Below are 20,702 nucleotides of genomic sequence, written 5' to 3' on the forward strand. Positions count from 1 at the left end.
GGCTCTGTCCTAGTGAAGAGGCAAAGCCCTGTGGAGAAACCTGTTTTGCATGATTTGCCCAGTGCCCAGCTCAGCAGATCTCAGCTACCTTCCTTGCAAAGTGAAAAAGCCAAGCCAGAGATGAATATGTATGGTGTGCGTGGTTGGCAATGTGTCCAATTTCAAAGCCAGGCTATGCAGACACATTGGCAGGAGTTTCAGAAACAACTGTGCACTTGGAGAGCTAGATCTTATTTTTGGTTGCTGATTTCCTTGGCTCATTTTTCCCCCTTTTTATTTTTCCCCTGTAATCCCTACGTATAATATTATGGTAATTGTCATGTTTATTCAATATTTTTTAATTTTTAAAAGGTTTAATTTTTAAAATACTAAATCATTCCACTGAAAAACACACATATACCCAAAATAAAATTATAAATATTGGTGTGAGAGACAAATTTACCCAAACCGGATTTTCTCAAATTGGTATACCAAAATATATACTCATTCAGATATGTTTTTATAAAAGATCACTATTTCAAAGTTATCATCTGATCGCTGATTTGGAAGAATCTTTGTGATCCTAGTATCCTCTTCCCTCATGATATTGTAAATATAATTTGAGTAATTGAAATTTTTCCTAATTCAGAGCAAAACAAGGGAGAGAAAACCCTATTATTAGAAATGCTTGTTTGTTTGAGACAAAGTCTCACTCTGTCTCCCTGGCTAGAGGCTAGAGTGCAGTGGCATCATCATAGCTCACAGCAACCTCAAATTCCTGGACTCAAGCAATCCTCCTACCTCGGCCTCCCAAGTTGCTGGGACTACAGGTGCATACCACCACGCCCACCTAATTTTTCTATTTTTTGTAGAGATGGGGTCTTGCCCTCATTCAGGCTGGTCTTGAACTCCTGAGCTCAAGCAATCATCCTAGCCTCCCAGAGTGCTAGGATTACAGGCATGAGCCACCATATCTGGCTTGTATTACCACCTTTGTGTCAATCAAATACACAGCTGTTGATGATTTCTCTCTTGATTTAGAACATCTCACTCTAATACATAGGATGTTTTTAGAAATCATAAATTCAGTACTTTACCTTCACAGGCTCTAATCTGTGTAGAAAAACATTTCCAGGCTGCAGCTTGTCCCATCAGAAGCAAATTACCTTTATATAGCTTATTACCTATTAAATCTGTCCTTCAAAGATTTGGGCTTTCATATTTTTTTCCCCAGTTCACCAGTGTTAAGCCAGGCTAAGTAATTTGTAGTAGCTTTTTCCCCTAAATCCTAGATTGGAGTAGCAGAGATGCCCCATTATAAGCACCCAAGAATGACCCTGGTTATGCTAGAAGAAGTAGAAGAGGGTATGTTGGCAAGACGCTGGCTGCAAGAAGAACCTATGATAGGAAAAAGAGTCCTCTTCCCTTTTTCCATGCTTGATCTCTCAGGGTGATGGCTCTCAAACTTGAACGTGCATCGGAATTACCCAGAGGACTTCGTAAAGCACAGATGACTGGGCCCCTCCCCCAGAGTTGGGTCTTGGGGGGAATTCTTGCAAAATTGAGAATTTGCATTTCTAGCAAGTTCCCAGATGATGCCAAAACTGCTACTCATAGAACTGTATACTTTGAGAAACACTGTCACCTAAAAAAGGAACTAGTTTTGAGACTTATAAATTATCACTTACATAGAGAAATTTGAATTCTACCCTTAAACACTCCGTACCTACTTAGGACTCTCTGAGTATATAATTTTGACATGACTACAGGTAAAATGACCACACCAACGATAAGGAAGTTGTAGAGCATTGTTCTAAATGGTTTATTTTGTCAGGCCTGTCCAAGAAATTTAGCCATACTCCAAAATTAATTCCATCACTTTTAGTTGAGGTGAACTTTGATTGACCTGCACATGTATGCCTTCCAAAGCCTCTCTCCCAAAACCTAGCCTCCTGTTTGGCTGCAGAAGCAGCTGCCATTATGGATTCCAGCCAGACAGCGTTCATTTTGTTAAACAGGCAATACTCAAGAAGCCTGAAAATAACATTGCAGATAAGTAATGCAGCAATTTTGCATCTGTTCCGTGGTCCCATTAATTTTCTTAACTAGAGCTGAGCAGAACAAACAAGTAGGCTGGCCCCCTTTCCTGTCTTTCACTAGTAGTTGTAAACCTTCTGCTGTGATATAAAAGCTGCTTATAATATCATTAACATCTGTTTGGGCTTACTTTGAAACTTACTGGTGATTCTGCATTTTTCCTTCTCGGAAAGTTTCCCTTCTCGTTCAAAACTCTAGTTGCTCCTTTCCAAGCCTTGCCTCAAGGAGAGCGTATCCTGGAGAGCTCCCACCTCCAAAATGGTCCGAGCATCCCCTTCTAAACGGCCGTTATAACCCTCCTCCTAAGCTGCAAGGCCTGGCAGGTGCCAGCTGGGTTAAAGCCCGAGAAGGCAGATGGAATTGGAAGTTCAGCCTGAAGCCGACTCGACATTCTTGGAACGGTGGGGGGAGGAAGATCGAGGTTTGCCGTTCCCATCAATGGCAGCCCAGGTCAAATTCTCCCACTTTGAATGAGCAAGATTGGGTTTGCAGCACCCATCTTGGAGAAGGAAACTAGACCTTGGTGAAGCAGGGAGGGTGACCCCCAAAGCTCTCTTAGCGATCTCTTCCTGAGATCCAAGAACTACATGCTAACATTCATTCATCCTTTAGGTCATTTGTTGAAGCATTTACTGAGTTCTCCCTGGTGCCAGACATAGTTCTAGGCTATGGAGATATGAAGATAAAAATCTCTGTTTTCAAGGTGATCCCATTCTAATAAAGGAGACAAGTAAGGAAATCCTGGTCAGGCGCGGTGGCTCACGCCTGTAATCCTAGCACTCTGGGAGGCCGAGCCAGGTGGATCATTTGAGCTCAGGAGTTTGAGATCAGCCTGAGCAAGAGCGAGACCCATCTCTACTAAAAACAGAAAGAAATTAGCTGGACAACTAAAAATATATATAGAAAAAATTAGCTGGGCATCATGGTGCATGCCTGTAGTCCCAGCTACTCGGGAGGCTGAGGCAGAAGGATCGCTTAAGCCCAGGAGTTTGAGGTTGCTGTGAGCTAGGCTGATGCCATGGCACTCTAGCCTGGGCAACAGAGGGAGACTCTGTCTCAAAAAAAAATAAAGAAAAGAAAAGAAAAGAAATCCTTAACACATTGACTGCCACACACAAAAAACAGAGACTTTTCCTTGGGGCCACAATGTTTTATTATAAAAATAGAATAAAAACTTTGAGTGTAATTTAAAGGTAAACATAAATAGAAAAACAAAATTTATTGACTTCTATTCATTTAATCCAAGTTTTTGGAATTAAATTATCAATTTTAACAATAAGAACATCAACAAGTAAGATTTTATATATGCTTCACGCAGCCCCAGGGGCAAAACTAGAGTGAGTTAAATACAACTCTCATGGCAGTTAATGTGTTAAAATACAGAGTGAAGAGTATATGCTAGAACACACATTCTCAAGGGGGGCAAAAATTGCTTCTTGGGGAGCAAATAGATATTACATCACAACAGCTTTTGGCCCTCCAAATCTCAACCCTTCCTGATTGGATCTTATTCCTTACTATTTAATTTCTCTCATTAGGGAGAATTTTAAATTAACTTACCTTTTCTCCTTGGCAGGTAGCAAAAAATGAAAATAAAAGGTTTAGAAACACTAGAAGAATTCCCAGGAGCTGTGGGTCTCATGGGAAAGGCCTCTAGCCTGAGCCGAGGAGCCAGGAAGGCTCCTTGAACAATGAAACAACTGAGTCAAGCTCTGAAGTAAAAGTAGAAATTCTCCAGGGGAACAAATGGAAGAAAGTTGTTTGTGCACAGGGAGTAACAGATGCAAGGGTTAAAGATGTTAGAAAAGTGCTTTTTAAGGAACTGCAATGGTTCCATGAAGAGAGAATTGAGGAGATTGGATTGGGATGGGGAGGAGGGTGTGACCCTCTGGAGAGACAGGCTCCAGCTCAGTTCTTGCAAGGGGGTTCTCTTTGATTCTTAAGGAATTGGGGAACCGATGAAAAGCATCAAGTAAGAGAGTAACATATTCAGAATTGTGTTTTTGAAGTATTCAGGGAAGAAAGAAGAAGGAATTATGTGTTGGCAGCACTGGTGGAAGTAGATGTGGGGAGGACGGGCAAAGGCTGGGTTCCCAGCAGGAAGACCATTTAGGAGGAAGCCGTTGCCCTGAAAATCTGGGCAGAGCCAAGATGGGGGCGTCCTGGAGAGCAGCGGACGTGGGAGGCTCCGGGCACCTTGCCGTGTGGGCAGACGGGCCATATGGTCTGGATGAGACCACGTGCAAGCAGCCGCCCCCACCGTCGTCTAGGAAAAGAAGGAAGCCAGGCTAATTAAATGTCTGTTTCCTCAAGGCAGCCACGTAGGGTTTTCTAGTAGAATATTATTTTCTTTTTTAAAAACTTATTATGGGCTGGGCATGGTGGCTCATGCCTGTAATCCCAGCACTCTGGGAGGCTGAGGTGGGTGGATCGCTCGAGGTCAGGAGTTCGAGACCAGCCTGAGAAAGAGTGAGACCCCGTCTCTACTAAAAATAGAAAGAAATTAGCTGGAGAGCTAAAAATATATAGAAAAAATTAGCTGGGCATGGTGGCACATGCCTGTAGTCCCAGCTACTCAGGAGGCTGAGGCAGGAGGATTGCTTGAGCCCAGGAGTTTGAGGTTGCTGTGAGCGAGGCTGACACCACGGCACTCTAGCCCGGGCAACAGAGTGAGACTCTGTCTCAAAAAAAAACTTATTATGAAATTTCAAATGTATACAAAAGTAGAGAAAAAGAGCATAATGAATCATCGTGCATTAGCCAGTGTCAATAGTCATTGACTTACAGCCTATCTTGCTTCATCTATACTCGCAGTCTAGTTTTTCCACCTCAGTCAACACCGGATGATTTTGAAGAAATTCCAGGCATCGTATCATTTCATCTTGTAAATATTTAATATTACTAATGTATCCGAAAGATACTCTTTTTAAAACACATAACTAAATAACATCATCACCCTAAAATACTAGCAATAGTTCTTAATATCATTAAATGTTCACTCAATGTTCACATTTCCCTGATTTTTATATATATGTACAGATAGATGGATAGCATTTTTTTTTTTTTTTGAGACAGGCTTTCACTCTGTTGCCCAGGCTGGAGTGCAGTGGCATGATCATTGCTCACTGCAGCCTCTAACTCCAGGGCTAAAAGGGTCTTCTTGCCTCAGCCTCCCAAGTAGCTGGGTCTACAGGCGCACACCACCATGCCTGGCTAATTTTTGTTTGGTTGGTTTTTGTAGAGACAGAGTCTCACTATGTTGCCCAGGGTGGTCTCAAACTCCTGAGCTCAAAGCAATCCTCCCGCCTCAGCTTCCCAGAGTGCTAGGATTATAGGCATAAGCCACTGCGCCCGGTCTCTCTTTTTTATTTCTAGCAATTTATTTGTTGAAGAAATCAGAAATTAGCGTTCATTTTTGTCATAATCCAAATACAGCATCACCTTGTCCTGTTTCTACCCCAGTGTGGTCATGGGAATGTGTCCTTCCTAGTTAAGATGCTGTCATTTTCTTGATTTGCATCTCCATTACTGTCTAAACTCATCGAGTCCCTAACAATTGCCTAGCAGTTATAGTGAGGCTTCACATGCCAAATGAAAAATATCCCCAAATAAAGTGACCAGAAACCGACTATCCTAAACCTACTTGCTTCATCTCTGGCTATTTTGTCACCTTTATGATGCAAGGATGAATCATCTAAAAATAACAGAGTGCTCACTCTGGGTTGCCTAAGGAATGAGTTAACTAGAACCAGGTCAACCCGTTTGCCCAGCAAGTGGGGCTGCACCCACACTCACCTTCCCGTGGACCAGTGTTTGTTTTCATCTGGAATAAAGTTTCAACTGAAACTTTCCACTGGTTCCTGGGTCTCCAGGTGCTGGACAACTGTCATTTCCTTCAAATCCCATAAAGAGCTGATGCCCAAATCCAAAATCCTTGGTGCCCACTGACAAGCTTGTGCTCAGCCTGCCCTGTGTGGAGAGCATGCAAGGTCAAGGTCTTCCCTGTGACACACAGACCCCACTGAATGGCCACCAGAGCACCCAGGAGTAACTAATTGAATGACTTATCCAGATTTTTATCCAGAATATGGTTGGTGGCACAGGCTGCAAAGTACATGTAATATATCCAATAATAACCTATTCATTAGGTTAAAGCCAGCTCTGAAGGGTGACAAAATGTCATACTATAGGAAAATTTAGACTTTTTATTATTTGATTACCCTGGATGCTGAGGCTCCTCTCGGGAGCCCTTAGCAGATCATCACCAGCCCAGTGGCTACACCTTAAGCAGCAGCCTGGAAGAACCATCAAACAGAGCTATTTTAGGCTTGATGGGGAAGATTCTCAGCTGCCAATATAAATTTGAGTCTAATATTGAAGTTTTTGTACACCAAAATGTTGATTTAAGCATTGCAGTGTGTGGTGGATGGTTGTTAATGCTCAGCAGATGGAGCTTATTAGGAGTAGAGCACTCAGGGAGTGGAGGTGATGGCTACTTTCCAAAACTCCCAATCTACAGCCGGGAGTGAAGCAAACGCAGGCAAGAGAGGACACGTTGTTTCCCACATTACTTTACAGACCTTTCATTTTATGTTCACCATAATCCTTCACTGCACACACAGATAATTGAATTGTGAACTCAAGCTTTTCTTTTCCTCCTTATTTTAGGGTTTCATATCATAAATGAACAGCTGTTCATTGCAAAAACGTGGCCATGTTAATGCTTCGCTATGATACAGTCTAACTGTAAAAGCTGACTATTTTGTTAAAGTAGCTACTGGACCATTTCATTGTATCCTTAGGTACAGAAATGAAACAGCTCCTTAACCATTCACAGCTCCCAGGCCCAAGGAATAAAATAAGAAATGCCCAAGAACTTTAAGCATGTCAGAAGCCAATATAACCCTTTGAATTCTGAGACTTCCTGTTTGCAACCCAGACACAGTCACAGCACCTGCCATGTTGAAGGTGGCCCGTGACATCTTTCTGGCCAATGCTTTAGGCAGACCACATTCACAAATGTATTTATGCTGGTGTTAAATAGCCCAAATGAGGTCATGACAGTGTGGTAGCCTGGTATCGCTATTGAAACACAGCTTACAATGACTTTTACTCTATTAAAAGAGGACAGAGAATCATTCAAAACTCCCTTTTAATATCCATGAATTCATCAATAGGACTCAAATTTTAAGACAGTCAGTGGAATGATATGTAAGGGATTCTAGATTTCCCAGTGTTGCTGCAAACTAAGTTCCACTTAACCATGTGTATGTCATCATTTGCTCCAACCATTAGCAAAATCAACTTTTCTATGTTGCAAGTTAGCTTGTGAGTAAAGCCTGAAAACAGAAATAGCATTTTTGCTACTGTGTGACTCTCTTCTCCCATATTACATCCTCAGCCATATGTTTATTCCCCAGGTATTTATCACAGACTGACAAAATGCTAGGCAAGCACTATGCTAGGCATGGACACAGTTGGGTGGATCAGTCACAGATTTCAAACATAGGTCATTACGCAGTGTTCCCCTTTCCTGGCACTGACGATGACTCATCCCTGAATCAGAATATAAGCTCCTATTAAGGAAATGCTACTTCCCCAAATAATGATTTTCTCAGACATGATGCATTTGATGATGATGTTTTGAATTTTCCACTTTACATATGAATATATGTGTCTTATTATTTTTGCTTTTTCCGAAGAAACCAATTATGACTCCTTGGCATTTATTGCAGATGAGCAAGAAAGTTCCGGAGCAATTATTTACACCGTGGAGCTTAAGCGCTACGGGGGGCCCCTTGGCATCACAATTTCAGGAACTGAAGAGCCGTTTGATCCTATAATCATTTCAAGCCTCACTAAAGGGGGATTAGCTGAAAGGTAAAATTTGAAGGAACTGCTATAATTACCTACGTCTGAGATGGGCTTCCTTCCTCCCAGCTGCATAAAAACATGCTCCCCTCGCCTGGTTGGTTATCTGTTGGCTTTTTCAAATCCGCACAAAGGATTGATTTTAGAGCTTGAGAACTCTCAGGCAGAGCCTGGACTTGACTTTGAGGGGCATCTTATAGGCAGTAAAAGATGTCATGGGCTGAGCATTGATATTACTCTCTGAGATCTATAAACTGACCACAATTGACTGGCGGTGGATTTATATTGTGTCCATTTTGGGAGGAGGAAACTAAAGTTCAGGGAGGTTAAAAGGCTTGTCAGGTTCAATTCAGCAAACATTTACTGAGCCTCTACTACCAGATAGGTGCTGTGCTTAGCTGCTGTGTTTTCCAAAGAGGATGATACAGGCAGCTTCATCTTCTAATATTAAGGGAAGCAAAGTGTAGTGACCCTTCCTAATAATATCCTGTAATTTGGAATGTCCATTTGTTCCTTTGGCAATGATGCACACTCCCCTGCCCCTCCGTTCCCCACCCACTTCTAAACTGCATTTCTATCTGAGACACGTCGTCAAGCATATAACAAACCCTGTAACAAAATCTGTCCTCCAGTAACCCAGCTCAAGGATACACAAAGACATCATTCCCACTGACACTTGAAGACAGTGGTTTGCAAAATAGAGACATAGCATTGCAGAGTTTTGGAGCTGCAATGTACCCTAGAAATTAGCTCATACAACGTCTTCATCTGTCAGATGAGGGAACGGAGGCAGCTCAGCAAAGGTGACCCTGTTGGAATTTAATATTCTGATATTAGCAGAGACACCTGTGATATGATATTCTTCAGACATCCTCCTGTCCTAGATTTCTCTGTTACAGAGACAGTCTTAGGTATCTCTGGTAGAGAGACAACCAAGAAAAGATTCATATTGATCTAATTCAGGAACCTACTGGTAAAATGTCTATGGTACACAACATGGAGCTTTCACAGCCTAGAGACTTTTTTTGAGAGAATGAAGAGATCTTTTTTTTTTTTTTTAATTTTAGGGCAAAATATTCCTTGAGAGTAGACGCAGTAGTAGACTTGCTAAGTGGCCTCTCATAACCCGTATGACCCTGTGTCACTTCTGTTGCCCCCGTTGCTGCTGCCCAGCTCGGCCGCCACACCATGGAAGGAAGTGGTGTCAGAGCAGAGTCCCAAGCTGCCCTGTGAGCTGGGTCGATGCCTCCTCGCTCCCTGTATTCGAAGTGAGCATGTCCAACAGGAGACGAGCACATGGGATTCCAGCTCTACAGCCTTCAACCCAGCACAGAGATCTGAGTGTTACCCACTCTGGGCTTCCCAGCTATGCATCTAGTCCTTCCCCACCAGTGCCTCCAAACGAGGATGGGTGTGCTGAGCACCAGGATTGTGAATTCCAGTCTGCTAGTTCAGAACTGGGTGAGGATGGGAAGGAAGAGAAGAGAAAAGAGCAAAGGTTTATTAGTTCATTGATCAATAAATTATTTTCTTTTTCTACATTTCAAGCAGTGTGCAAGGCCCTTTACATATGTTTTCCTATTGAATCCTCAGGGCTTCCCAAAGATATGATTATCCCCCATCGTAGTGTTGAGGAAACTGACACCCGGAGAGGTTAAAATAAGGTACGCAGGTCACACAGCTGGGAGGTGACAGAGTTGGATTCAAACGCACACTAATGGATTCCTGCATTGAGCCTTTTTCAATCTTTGGAGTCATCAGTTAGGGAGGCCCTGCCACACCAGGGTCTGGCGTGTGTCCCCATCTCTCTGAACCTCACTTGTGATGAGCTGGGTGCTGATGGGGTTAAACATTCTAAATCTGTAGAAAGAAAGAATGCTCTATGCTACACATCGCCACGTCTGTTGTTCCACATTGTTCACTTTCTTGGGATTTTCAAGGGGGTTACCAAATGACTCAGCTTTCTTGGAATTTAAAAAGCACACCATTTGAAAAACGAATTAAAACAATTTTTCTAATTTTATTGGAAACTTAAAATTAATTCACAACAGATGCAGTTATAACATTGCCCAGGAGGAAGCTGGAAGAAGGGACTTCTAGAGACCCTTGCCAAAGCACGTCAGGGAAGTTGTAATCAGTAGCACGGAGGGATTATCTACCTTTCCATTACTATCTGGTGTTTCAGGACCGGTGCGATCCACATAGGAGACCGAATCCTTGCCATCAACAGCAGCAGCTTGAAAGGGAAGCCTCTGAGCGAAGCCATCCATTTGTTACAGATGGCGGGAGAGACTGTCACCTTGAAAATTAAGAAACAGACAGATGGTGAGTGGGTCGAGAGCTACAATTAAGGATTTCCAGTGCATTTCCTTCTGTGAAAGAATGTGCTAGTGTCTATGTGTGTATTTCTAGGGAAATGAATCTGCAGCCAGAGTATTTGAGTATCCTTTAATTTAAATTTACTCTGATACTTAAACTCCTCTCCTGTCTATAAAGCCCAGTCGGCATCAAGTCCCAAGAAGTTCCCCATTCCCAGCCACATGAGTGACCTGGGAGACGTGGAGGAGGACTCCTCTCCGGCGCAGAAGCCAGGCAAGCTCTCCGACATGTACCCCTCCGCGGTGCCCAGCGTGGACAGTGCTGTGGACTCATGGGATGGGTCTGGAATAGACACCAGCTACGGGAATCAAGGTATGTCCTTGCTTTGGGGACAGAGGACTTGTCACTTTTGAAGCCTGTGCTCTCAAAGATTCATCCTCTGCTCCATGAGGAGAATATCTGTATTTAACTTATGTCTGCTTTGGTGCAACCATATTGAACACACTGGGCACTTTCACTCAGCTGGCCTTGCATTTCCTCCCAGTGCTGATAAGTCCTGAACATTCATCAAACACCAACAGGCCCCCTTAGATCTACTGATGATGGCCAAGTCTTCAATCCGGATCTTGTCCTTCAAGTTTAGATTAATATGAGGCAAACCATACAATGAAGTGGCTCTCTGAAGACATGCCCTATTATCTTATTTTTTTAGCAAGCTTTCCACAAAGATGGATTGGGAGTTCTGAAGAGGTGCATGAGAGATTAGTCAATGATTTGTGGCCCCATTTATTCCTGCCCACTCGTAACTTTAAGCAGAAACTTGCTGGGGTTTTCCTGAATACTCATTATTAGAGAGTTGTAATCACAATATAGGAAAGTATATAGTAGATTTTTCTTCATAGATGTCATCTTCATGTGAAGAAATATTATCTATATTAAAAGTTAAACCTTCTTCCCAGAACATAAATACCTAAAAATGTGTCAGACCGAATACAGAGCATAAACTAATAGCTCCTTTAAAAAATGTTTCATTCCCAGTGATCTGTAGAATCGGAAGAGAAGGGTGTCAAAATTTCGTGGTATTTCTCCTTATCTGAGCCTTCCCTTCTCTAATGCCCTGTATAAATTCCAGACTCTGAAAGAATCCTTTATCTGCTCTAGGTTTAAGTCAGTCAAAGAATACATTGCTTTGTAACTTACTGAACTGGACTTTGAAGAGAGTCTTGCTCTCTTCTGGTTTTCCTAGTTTTCCTCTCTCAGCCTGCCTTTGCTGGGTCACTCTCTGTTTAGTCCTCTGGAAAAATAAAACTGGAAAAAAAAATGAAAGGAAATATTTCAAAGTTATCAAGTTGTTACTGTATTAGAGAAGATATTGGAGTTTGGTGGAGAAAATATTTTGAACACCTAAAATAGAATTAGGGCTTTCATTTGTCTGGCAATTAATGTCCCTAAATCATAATGCCTTGTGACAAGTTAGCTATGCCACCAAATAACAGACGTTCTCCTTGCCTGAGAATGAATGGGCCACCAGAGGACACCAGGTAAAGGACCCAAGTCACACTCTATCAGAGTAGACTCTGAGGTTGATTTATTAATGTGTGCATTTGTTTATCGTTGATGTATTACTGTGGGGACGTTTTCGTTACACAGAGATGTCTGTGAGGGTGCTGTTGATGTTAATGAGTTCTGCCCCATAAGCTGACACGTTGGAACTCAGCTACTCCATCCCTTTAACCATAAGAACAGGGTCATACTTAGCACAACCTGTCCCTCATTAGTAGGAGATGGGAAATCAGTTATTACTTATGAAGCATCTTGAAAATTTGAATAGTAGTCCTAATAATATTAAATTTGGCATTTGCAATTTAGAAATCTCTATGAGTCGAAGGAAGCTAAAGCATGAGTAGAGATAATGGCAATCGGGACAGAATCAAAGTCCTCCAACATGATGAAAAAATAGTAATAAGCCCTAATATTTGTAGAACACTTCAGCGTTTATGAGGCACTTTCACATCACTAACCCCCAGTGATTCTCATAAAAAACGTGGAAGTTGAAGGCCAGTGTCGATGACAGGATTTCAGTGTTTGGAGAGGGTCTGGAAGTCAGCTAGCCTGAAGTCCCGTGCAGCCCTCGGTGCTGGGTCCTGCCTCACTGCACTCCAACATGCTCATGCACTTGAGTGCCCGAGGTGACAGGCTTCCCTCTGTGCTGAGGCAACCCTCCCGTCTCCTCGAGGCTCTGACAACTCCAAAGTTCTCACTTGTATTTAGCTGAAATCTGCCTGTTAGTCCTAGTTCCACCCTCAAGGTCATTCTGAGTTAGACCAAAGCCTCTTCCACTGACAGCCCTTCACACACTCAGAGACAGGCATCATGTCTCTTTTGAAGTTTTCCTTCTCTAAGCAAAATAGCCCCAGTTGCTTTAACTCTTTCTTACATAACTTACTTTTGAGTGTCTTTATCGTCCTAAGGCCTGTCTTCTGAATGTGTTCAAGTTAACTCTGTACCTACTAAAGTGTAGCATTCAGAAAGGAAAGTCATACAACAATCTGACAGCCCAGAGCAAAGCAAGCCTGTCACCTTCGTCGCTGAAGACAGTAGAACCAATAATCAATATGGCCTGCCTCGACATAAGAATTTTAGTGGTCATATCATATCTGTCACTCATTTTGAGTTGAGATCTAAAGTCAGGCTTTTTTTCTTCTTCTTCTTCTTTACTTGTGATACTGAGTTAAACCAGAGCTCTCCAGATGGAGCTTGTGAGGTTGACTTTTTCAAAGCAAGGCGTAGCTATATCAAACTTTTATTTTTCTTATTAAATATCATGTTGTAAGATACAGCTTCTGTCTCCAACCTGTCCCTCCAGCCTCTCAGCAGGCTGTCTGTCTTATCCTAGGAAGACCTTGCACATTCTCACTGTTCCCTTTAAGTCTGTAATAGCTGCCCCATTCCCAGTAGAGCATTGTACCGCCATGATGTATGTCTTCTTCCTTGGGCCAGAAATCAATGTCTTTGCAGCCACATTTTATTATTCTCTGCTTCTTCTCCAAAATGCCAAACTTGCCCTACTCATTCATTTAACAAATATGTACTGACTGGCACAATGGAAGGCCAATATGCAATATGTATATACTGTTGGACAAAAGAGACATGGTGTCTGTGCTCATGGAAGAGGTCACTCAGCTGAAGGGCCAGTTAACAAGTAAACAAACATCTTATTACCAACAGTGCTAAGTACTCTCATTAGTTAATGAGAAAGGAAATAGGATGGAATGATCAAAGCTAGTGGAAAAAGAAGGTGTGTGGTTAAACAAGTCCCCCAATGGGATGCCCCTCCACCCTGTTGTGTGGCTCTAGCATGCAAAATGCTTCCAGTCTGCCTTGGGGTCAGTGTCTTCCACCCCCACCCCTTCTCTTGCCTCTTATATGCTCATGCCCTCCTGCCTTAGCAAAATCTGCTTTGGGCCCCCTGTGTCTTATCTTTTCCTCTTAACTCAGAAAACCCTATGACCGCTTTACTTGGGTTTAGCAAAAGTTAGTACAGGAGGAAACTGACAAATTGGCCTGGACTCTGCCGTTCTCATGGACTGAATAGCTCTGTGATCTCTGCAATTCTTGACTCTCGACTTAGGTAGTTATATTTCTGTCTTATTTTTCTCTCTTTTGAGGTCATTTTAATCATTTATATTCTCCCATAAAAGAAAATCTCTTTCATCCATGTTTCAAATGTATTTGCATAGAATTAAGTAATCTCTTATTTAGTTCTTTTTATTTTCTTAGTTTTTCTGATTATATCCCCAATATCATTTCTTCATTGGTGTATTTGTGTTTTTATTCTTTTCCCATGATTAGATTAGCAACAGTTTGTTTTAATTTTTTTTCCCAGAGAACTGACTTGCATTTATTTATTAGTTCTACTCTGAGTTTTTTCTTTTACATGAACTTTTGTTTTTAATTTGATTAACTCTTCCATTCAGTTCCTTTTAGATTTTGTTTCTTTTTTTATTTGAATTGGGATGCACAATTTATTGATTTTCATTGTTTTCATAAGGATGTGTTCCTCCCTTGTGTTTTCATAAAGATGATGATAGCCGATAAAGAACCCCAACATGTACAAAGTCCAACTTTCTTTTAATGTAGTTAAAGAATATAACAGACTTCATACAGAGCAAGTGACTCAACCATATCCTCCCCATGTCTGGGGTTTTGTTTTTCTCTTGCATTTCTTTCCTGATCTCTACAAGCTCATGTCTCATCTCCTCCTATTATCTTGCCTTGCCCGATTTCCCCTGGGTTCTTATATTTCTGCTTTGATCTCTTGTTTTACAAAGATGATGCCTTTGCTGTGCTTTGTATTTTAAAAATTTTGTGGTGATCTATTTGGTCATGTTTATCATTTGCTCCGTGGCAGACTGTTTCTCGTGAGGATCCTTCATCTGCTGTTGCTTTGTTTTCTATTCCTTTGCTCCTGTTTTTTTTTTTTTTTTTTTGGTTGTTGTTGTTTTTGTTTTTTTGATATTAACTTGGTATACATCTTATGCCAGTTCCTTTTAAATTCCTGCTTGTCAATGAACGAGATGATGAACTGGAGATTTGCTAGAGATTCTGAGAAAGAAGAGCCCAAGTGTGCTCCAGGCCACCAAGCTGCCCCAGTTCACAGAGTTGCACACGTGAGGATGTTCTTAGCGAACAGACGGCAGCTACCGCAGGCTGCTCACAAGGCAGCGTTCTTCTCTGCTGCCCTGACCCACTGAGAGATTGTTGTGGCACATCTGCATGTGTTTTCTTTCCCGGACTTTACCCTGGTGCCAAATGGGGTCCAGGGCACTTCCTGCCACCAGCCCATGCAATGCATTCTAGGATTCCAACAAAGCATTGCTGTTTTGCCTCATGTCATGGTCCCCCCGCTTTGGTGAACTGGGCTGTCTCTGAACTCTCTGACCATAAGTGTCTTCTCACCACCACGACCACCTTTCTCCCCATTTGACTTTCACTGAATTTAGCAGCTTTTGTTATGTAGTATTGTCTGAGAATACACAAATATTCTGGTTGTGTTTAAGATGGGGTTCGCATTCTGTCATTTGTCATCACTTTTTGTTTTGAAGGAAGGCAGAACTATCTCTCCATTGCCCTTTTAAAACCACAGCCTCATCTAAACGCTTTGAATATTTCTTGGCAAGAACAATTACAAATAGTCACACAAACGTACGATTTGATTTTCTCATTCTTAACAAAATTAGGGCTTAGGAAACAGATTTGGCAAGGGATCATCTGGCTCACTTCCCTATACTAAAATTGGCTTCTAAAAATGAAAGTGACGATGAGAGTTACAGTCCCAAAGTTGTGAAGATTGGATTCCAAACTTCGTGAATATGAACCAACATTGTTTAGTTCATTTTTCTAAGTTAATACTGAGTGTGAATTAAGAGTTACTAATGTGCATTAGTACAGAAAACCAAATATTACAATGTTGGAGTATCAGAATTTTACAAGCATCTAAGGTACAGTTACCGTAAAAGTAAAAATCCTCAGATCAGGATTCCATTCACATTCAGAAGTATCTACATTTGTGAAGACCTATTTTCTCCTCTGCAAATAAATAAAACTAAACATTACTCTCAGTGAAAGGAATCTGGACTGAATATTTTGCCTCACATTATGATACAAAGTGTAAACCCAGATATTGAAACCCAGATGCATACAAAATAAAGGAAGAAGAAAAAATAGAGAGAAAGAAGTTTCCAATTCTAAATCAAAGGAGTAATTACTTAGAGCTATACAATTTTAAAAATTATTTCTTTTTCCAATGTGTTTCTTTTGTCAATTTTTAATTTAAAATGTAGTTTTCAATATCACACATGTACTTTCATTTTGTGTGCTTATGCCGTCATTCAATAAAACCAGAGTTTAATTATATTCCTGGCAGTTGATTTTTCTTACACCTGGGCTGCCTCATTTATTCCATTCCTTCCCTGGCTTTTAAGTTTGACTCCTGGTGTAAAGGAATATTTCCCAGGGCTTGTTAACTTCTCAGCTGTGACAGCCAGTGTGCCTTTTACCTAAACCTAATTTTCCTGAGAGAGTCCCTATTCTAAATCATGTTATCATCATCCACCTGCATCAGTTGGGGATTGAGTTTAACTGCATAGAAAATCCAAATGACGACACTTAGGCAACAGGGATTTATTTTTCTCTCACTATAGTGCAGGTCCTGGAGGAGACAGGTAGCCTCTTGGTGTTATCAGGACCCAGGTATAGTTTTACTTCTACTGGCTTAGCATCTCTGATACCCCTCCATGCCACGGTCTGTTAAGAAACCTCCATCGGGCCTGAAATATTGCAGCTGCTTCCTCATTTATCTTCTTTCTTTGAGCTTCGCACATTTCTCTCAATGATCTTTAGAAAAACCAAATCTAGTCATGCCACTCCCTTAAAACAAACAGAAAAACCCTCTCTTGATGGTTCTCTGTTGCTATAGGATAAAGTCAAAGGTCCTTATTTAAAACACAGAGCTCTTTGTAATCTAGTCCCCACCTACTCTGTCAGCCTCATCTTCTGACACTTCCTTGCTGTACCCTTTCCTACACACACCCTGGACTTCTCACTGTCCCCTAAGCAAGCTTTGGTCCTTGCTTTGTTGCTAGCACTAGGTGTTTTGATATGTTAATCCACCCCTGCCTTTATCAATTCTAAATCCATTGAGAAATAGAAATTGGAGTCAGCTATGAATTAAAATATCAGCATTTTATTTTATTTTATTTATTTGCTAGAAAAGCTGTCTTGGTCCTGTGGCTAGAATCAGGATTATATCCCTACCCCCAACCCAGGTCCTGACATTGGGATTTAAATTTGGTTCAGCCGAATAGAACTGAAAACCCCAACAATATAGTGACCTAAATTATAAAGAAGTAGTCACTTCAGAGCTGGTATATAACTCTACCGTGTCATCAGGGACCCATGCTCCTAAATATTTCTGTTCTATTATGCTTAGCATCTGGCTTCCATCCTTGGAGTCACCTCATGGTCCAAGATAGTTCCTGGGGTGCCAGCTATTTCATTTGCATTCCAGGCAGCAGGAACAAGGGTTGTAAGGAATCTCCTCAAAAGTCCCCTTAGCCATGTCATTGACCAGAATGTCTAACAGAGTTACAGCTAGCTTTGAGGGACGCTAAGAAAAATAGTTTTAGTCTGAGCAATAATTTGCCCACTCCAAAACTGATATTCTGGTACTAAGCATGAAGGGAAGAATGAACGTAGTCTGCCACAGTTACCTAACTGGCCAGTCAAACCCTTCCTGCCTCCACCAAGCTCAGAGGGGCTCAAGAATGGGACCCAGGTTTGCTTCCTGCACAGCACAGCAACAGTGTGAGAGAATGAGTCCAGAGGAAGGCAGGAAGGGGCTCAGTGGCATGCCCAGTGTTCTTTTCCAAAACTTGAGGATTAGGTAAATCGCATGACTCCTATGGGGAGGAATAAGTACAGGTGGTAAGAGGGACTAGAATATTCCTGGAATGCTTTTCCCTCCTTAGGAGTAGAGCAGAAGCCCACAGATGGAATTGAGGACAGGAAGCAGCGTTCATCATGACTACACCTTTACCAGGCTCTCTTCTGCTTGGCCAACACTGTCTCACCCAACACCTGTACCTAGTAAATGCCAGCTCCTTCTCTAATTCCAACCTTGTATGTCATTTTTCCTTTGGCACCTTTCATGCTCCACATTGCAACCCCCAGACAGGTCTCTGTTCTTCCACATTAGTATATTCAGACTGCAAGGATAGCACATTCATGTGCTATTAGATTTCATGTGTTCTATGCCTATTTCTTCTCCTCCCATCCATGTACCAAACTGTGCAGTTTTTGAGGACAGGAACCTAGTTTTATTTATCTTTGCACTTTAGTTCCTCGTATAATATCTGACACTTAAGAGACACTCAGACACTTACAGCATTGGTAGTGCTGGGGCTTACCTCCTCTTCTAGTCACCCCACTTTTTTATAAATAAGGAAATTGAGATCTTAAGGAGTTGAGTGGCGTAGTATAAAATCACAGTGGACATCTATGTTAATTAAAACCTCCTTGTGTTCTAGTCATTTTCCTAAGTGTTTAGGTATATTCATACTCCTTAATTCTCTTGTCAACCTGCTAACCCACCTATCATTATCCCCATTTTACACTGAGGTTCATTGGCCAAACTTACCAAGCAAGGAAGTGACTGAGCTGGGATATCAACTTTAGTCTTTTCTTAACTTTAAAAAAAAATCTTATTTATTTTTGAAATGGGGTTTTGCTATGTTATCCATGCTGGTCTTGAACTCCTGGGCTCCAGGGATCCTCTTGCCTCAGCCTGCCCACACCACCATGCCCAGCTACTTTTCTTTCTTTAGTCTCTGGGTCAACATAGTGTGGATTAGGCAAGAGCTGGGATCAGACCCAGGTCTTCTGACTTTATGCCTCACCCAAAGAGATTTGACTCTTATCCCTTTTTCATTCTCTGCTTTGTTGTAATGCAATAATCATCGATAGTGCTTGCTAAGGCAGGGCATCCTTATTAGAGATGCACATGCCTTTCGAGGCTGGCATGTTCCTACTGACGGTGCTGCACATCTGCTCAAGCCCAACCTTGCGCTCTGCCCAAGCACATCTACTTACCAACAACAGTTGGAAAGACAATCTGGAAGTCTAGAACATATTAGGATTTCCCCTGGGAACTTAATGGTCATACCGGTTAATGCTTATCAGAAAAGGATACTCCAGGAGGATATAGCAATTAGCATTCGGCTCTTAGAAAGTTTGAAGCCATATAAAGAAAGTGAGGTACAGGCTTTTTCTAACTCTTTTTGTATCACAAGAAGTGAGACGTCACGTATTTGGGGTTGATTGGTTTGGTTCTGATGGAGAAAATGGATAGTCCATCAGAGGAGCCAGGCTGCAAGGCAGTGTTCCTCAGTCTCATCCTTTCAAGAGAAGACTCATGGGCTTCCTTAGTTCAACACTTTTGACAGCAGACGGCACATTCATCACCCAAGACTTCCTCCTAAGTGGCTAGCCACATTTCTGCAGTTATCTGAGAAAAAGAGAGAGAGATTGAACTGTAAATATTTCCTCTGCTAGAGGACTTCTAATCCTTGGTGTCCTAAAATAGAAGGTTCTTAGAGAATTTCCATCATGTGGTGCGAGGCATTGCCCTGGGTTCTTGAGATCAAATCCTTTTCATCAGAGATCATTATCCTCTAGACATCCTGCCTTGCCTGGGCTCTAACTAGCAGCAAGGTTGGCATTATAGGATCCAACAACAGTGGGGAGAAAATGAGCAGGGGAGAGAAAGTAGGGATGTCATGGAGACAGAATCATCTTATGTGATCAGGGCACGTCATTGTACTTGAATATGGGGGCCCAGGAATTTCCCTAGGGAGCTTAAGGGTTGTTAACAGTTAATGCTTATGCTGTATTAAGTGCTTTAAACGCAGTAAGAAACACGTGTCCTATTGCAATCCAGTGCACATGTGTAAACACACAACGCACATACACACACACACACACACAGGTCACAGCCTGCAGTGGTGGGTGAGGCAATGTGTAATGATTACAGCACAAGCTATGGAGACACCTGCAATCATGGCCCTGCCTTCCCACTTGACTCCCCAAAAGGATTTTGTAAAACTGTATACCCCACCACATGCTCAAAGTCATCATCTAAATGTTTTTCTCCCAAAATTTAAATGCTTGCAAAGACTATAATTTCCAATTTGTTGCAAATAAGCTTTAAATGTATTTCTGTCAAAATCTGGGAGCCACAGATTTGCTCAGATTCGTGGAAAATGTCCCTTATATAACCTAATTGCCAAAGCTATTCCTCACTGTCTCACCCATCAAGCTAATCAGATGTAACTCCCTGGCAGAAAAAAAAGTCAGGCTTCATTTTGCAATTCAAATAAACATAATAATAATGTCCCAGCTTCCTAACTCTTACATCCATCATGCTTCTGAATTCTGGTTCTGAGACAGAGTGACGGATGAGTAAGAGAGAAGAGTGAAAGCCTGGCCATGAATTTGCGCCTGGCTGAAATAAGGCCCTGCTCCCAAGAGACCTCATCATAGGAGCAAGGCTTTTCCAAATTATTCCTTGATTTGCCAGCTGGGAGTTTATACCCCAGGACCCAAGCACCTTCAAAGGTTTGAGAAAGATGAGAAATAAGTCTTTTATTTGTAGAGTGTCAGAAGAACAATTGTGAAAGAGAAGGGGAGCTCGGAGAACAGACAGATCTCAGACCCCAGGCACTCTCTCAGCTGAGTCAGTTTGGGAAGTTCTACGTAGGGAACTGGAGGATCTGAAAAGTGATCCTCCTAAAATTATGGCGTGAACTCCCAGGACAGTTTGCAAATAGCCCTAGATATTAATACTTGAAACCACTGTTTAAAGCCTTTATTATCTTCAT

The 20,702-nt window shown here is 41.8% G+C and overlaps 1 protein-coding gene across 1 annotated transcript in view; it reads left to right on the plus strand.

Annotated features, from left to right (window-relative positions):
- The window catches only part of GRIP1 (glutamate receptor interacting protein 1), a 613,176-nt gene that overhangs the window by 566,483 nt on the left and 25,991 nt on the right, over positions 1-20,702 (plus strand). The window contains exons 17-19 of the mRNA XM_045553418.1: positions 7,812-7,956; positions 10,133-10,272; positions 10,444-10,638. Coding sequence (XP_045409374.1) covers positions 7,812-7,956; positions 10,133-10,272; positions 10,444-10,638 — 480 coding nt within the window. The remainder of the gene's footprint in view (positions 1-7,811; positions 7,957-10,132; positions 10,273-10,443; positions 10,639-20,702) is intronic.

This window comes from Lemur catta, chromosome 6 (genome assembly GCF_020740605.2).
Source record: "Lemur catta isolate mLemCat1 chromosome 6, mLemCat1.pri, whole genome shotgun sequence".
NCBI classification, from domain to species: domain Eukaryota; kingdom Metazoa; phylum Chordata; class Mammalia; order Primates; family Lemuridae; genus Lemur; species Lemur catta.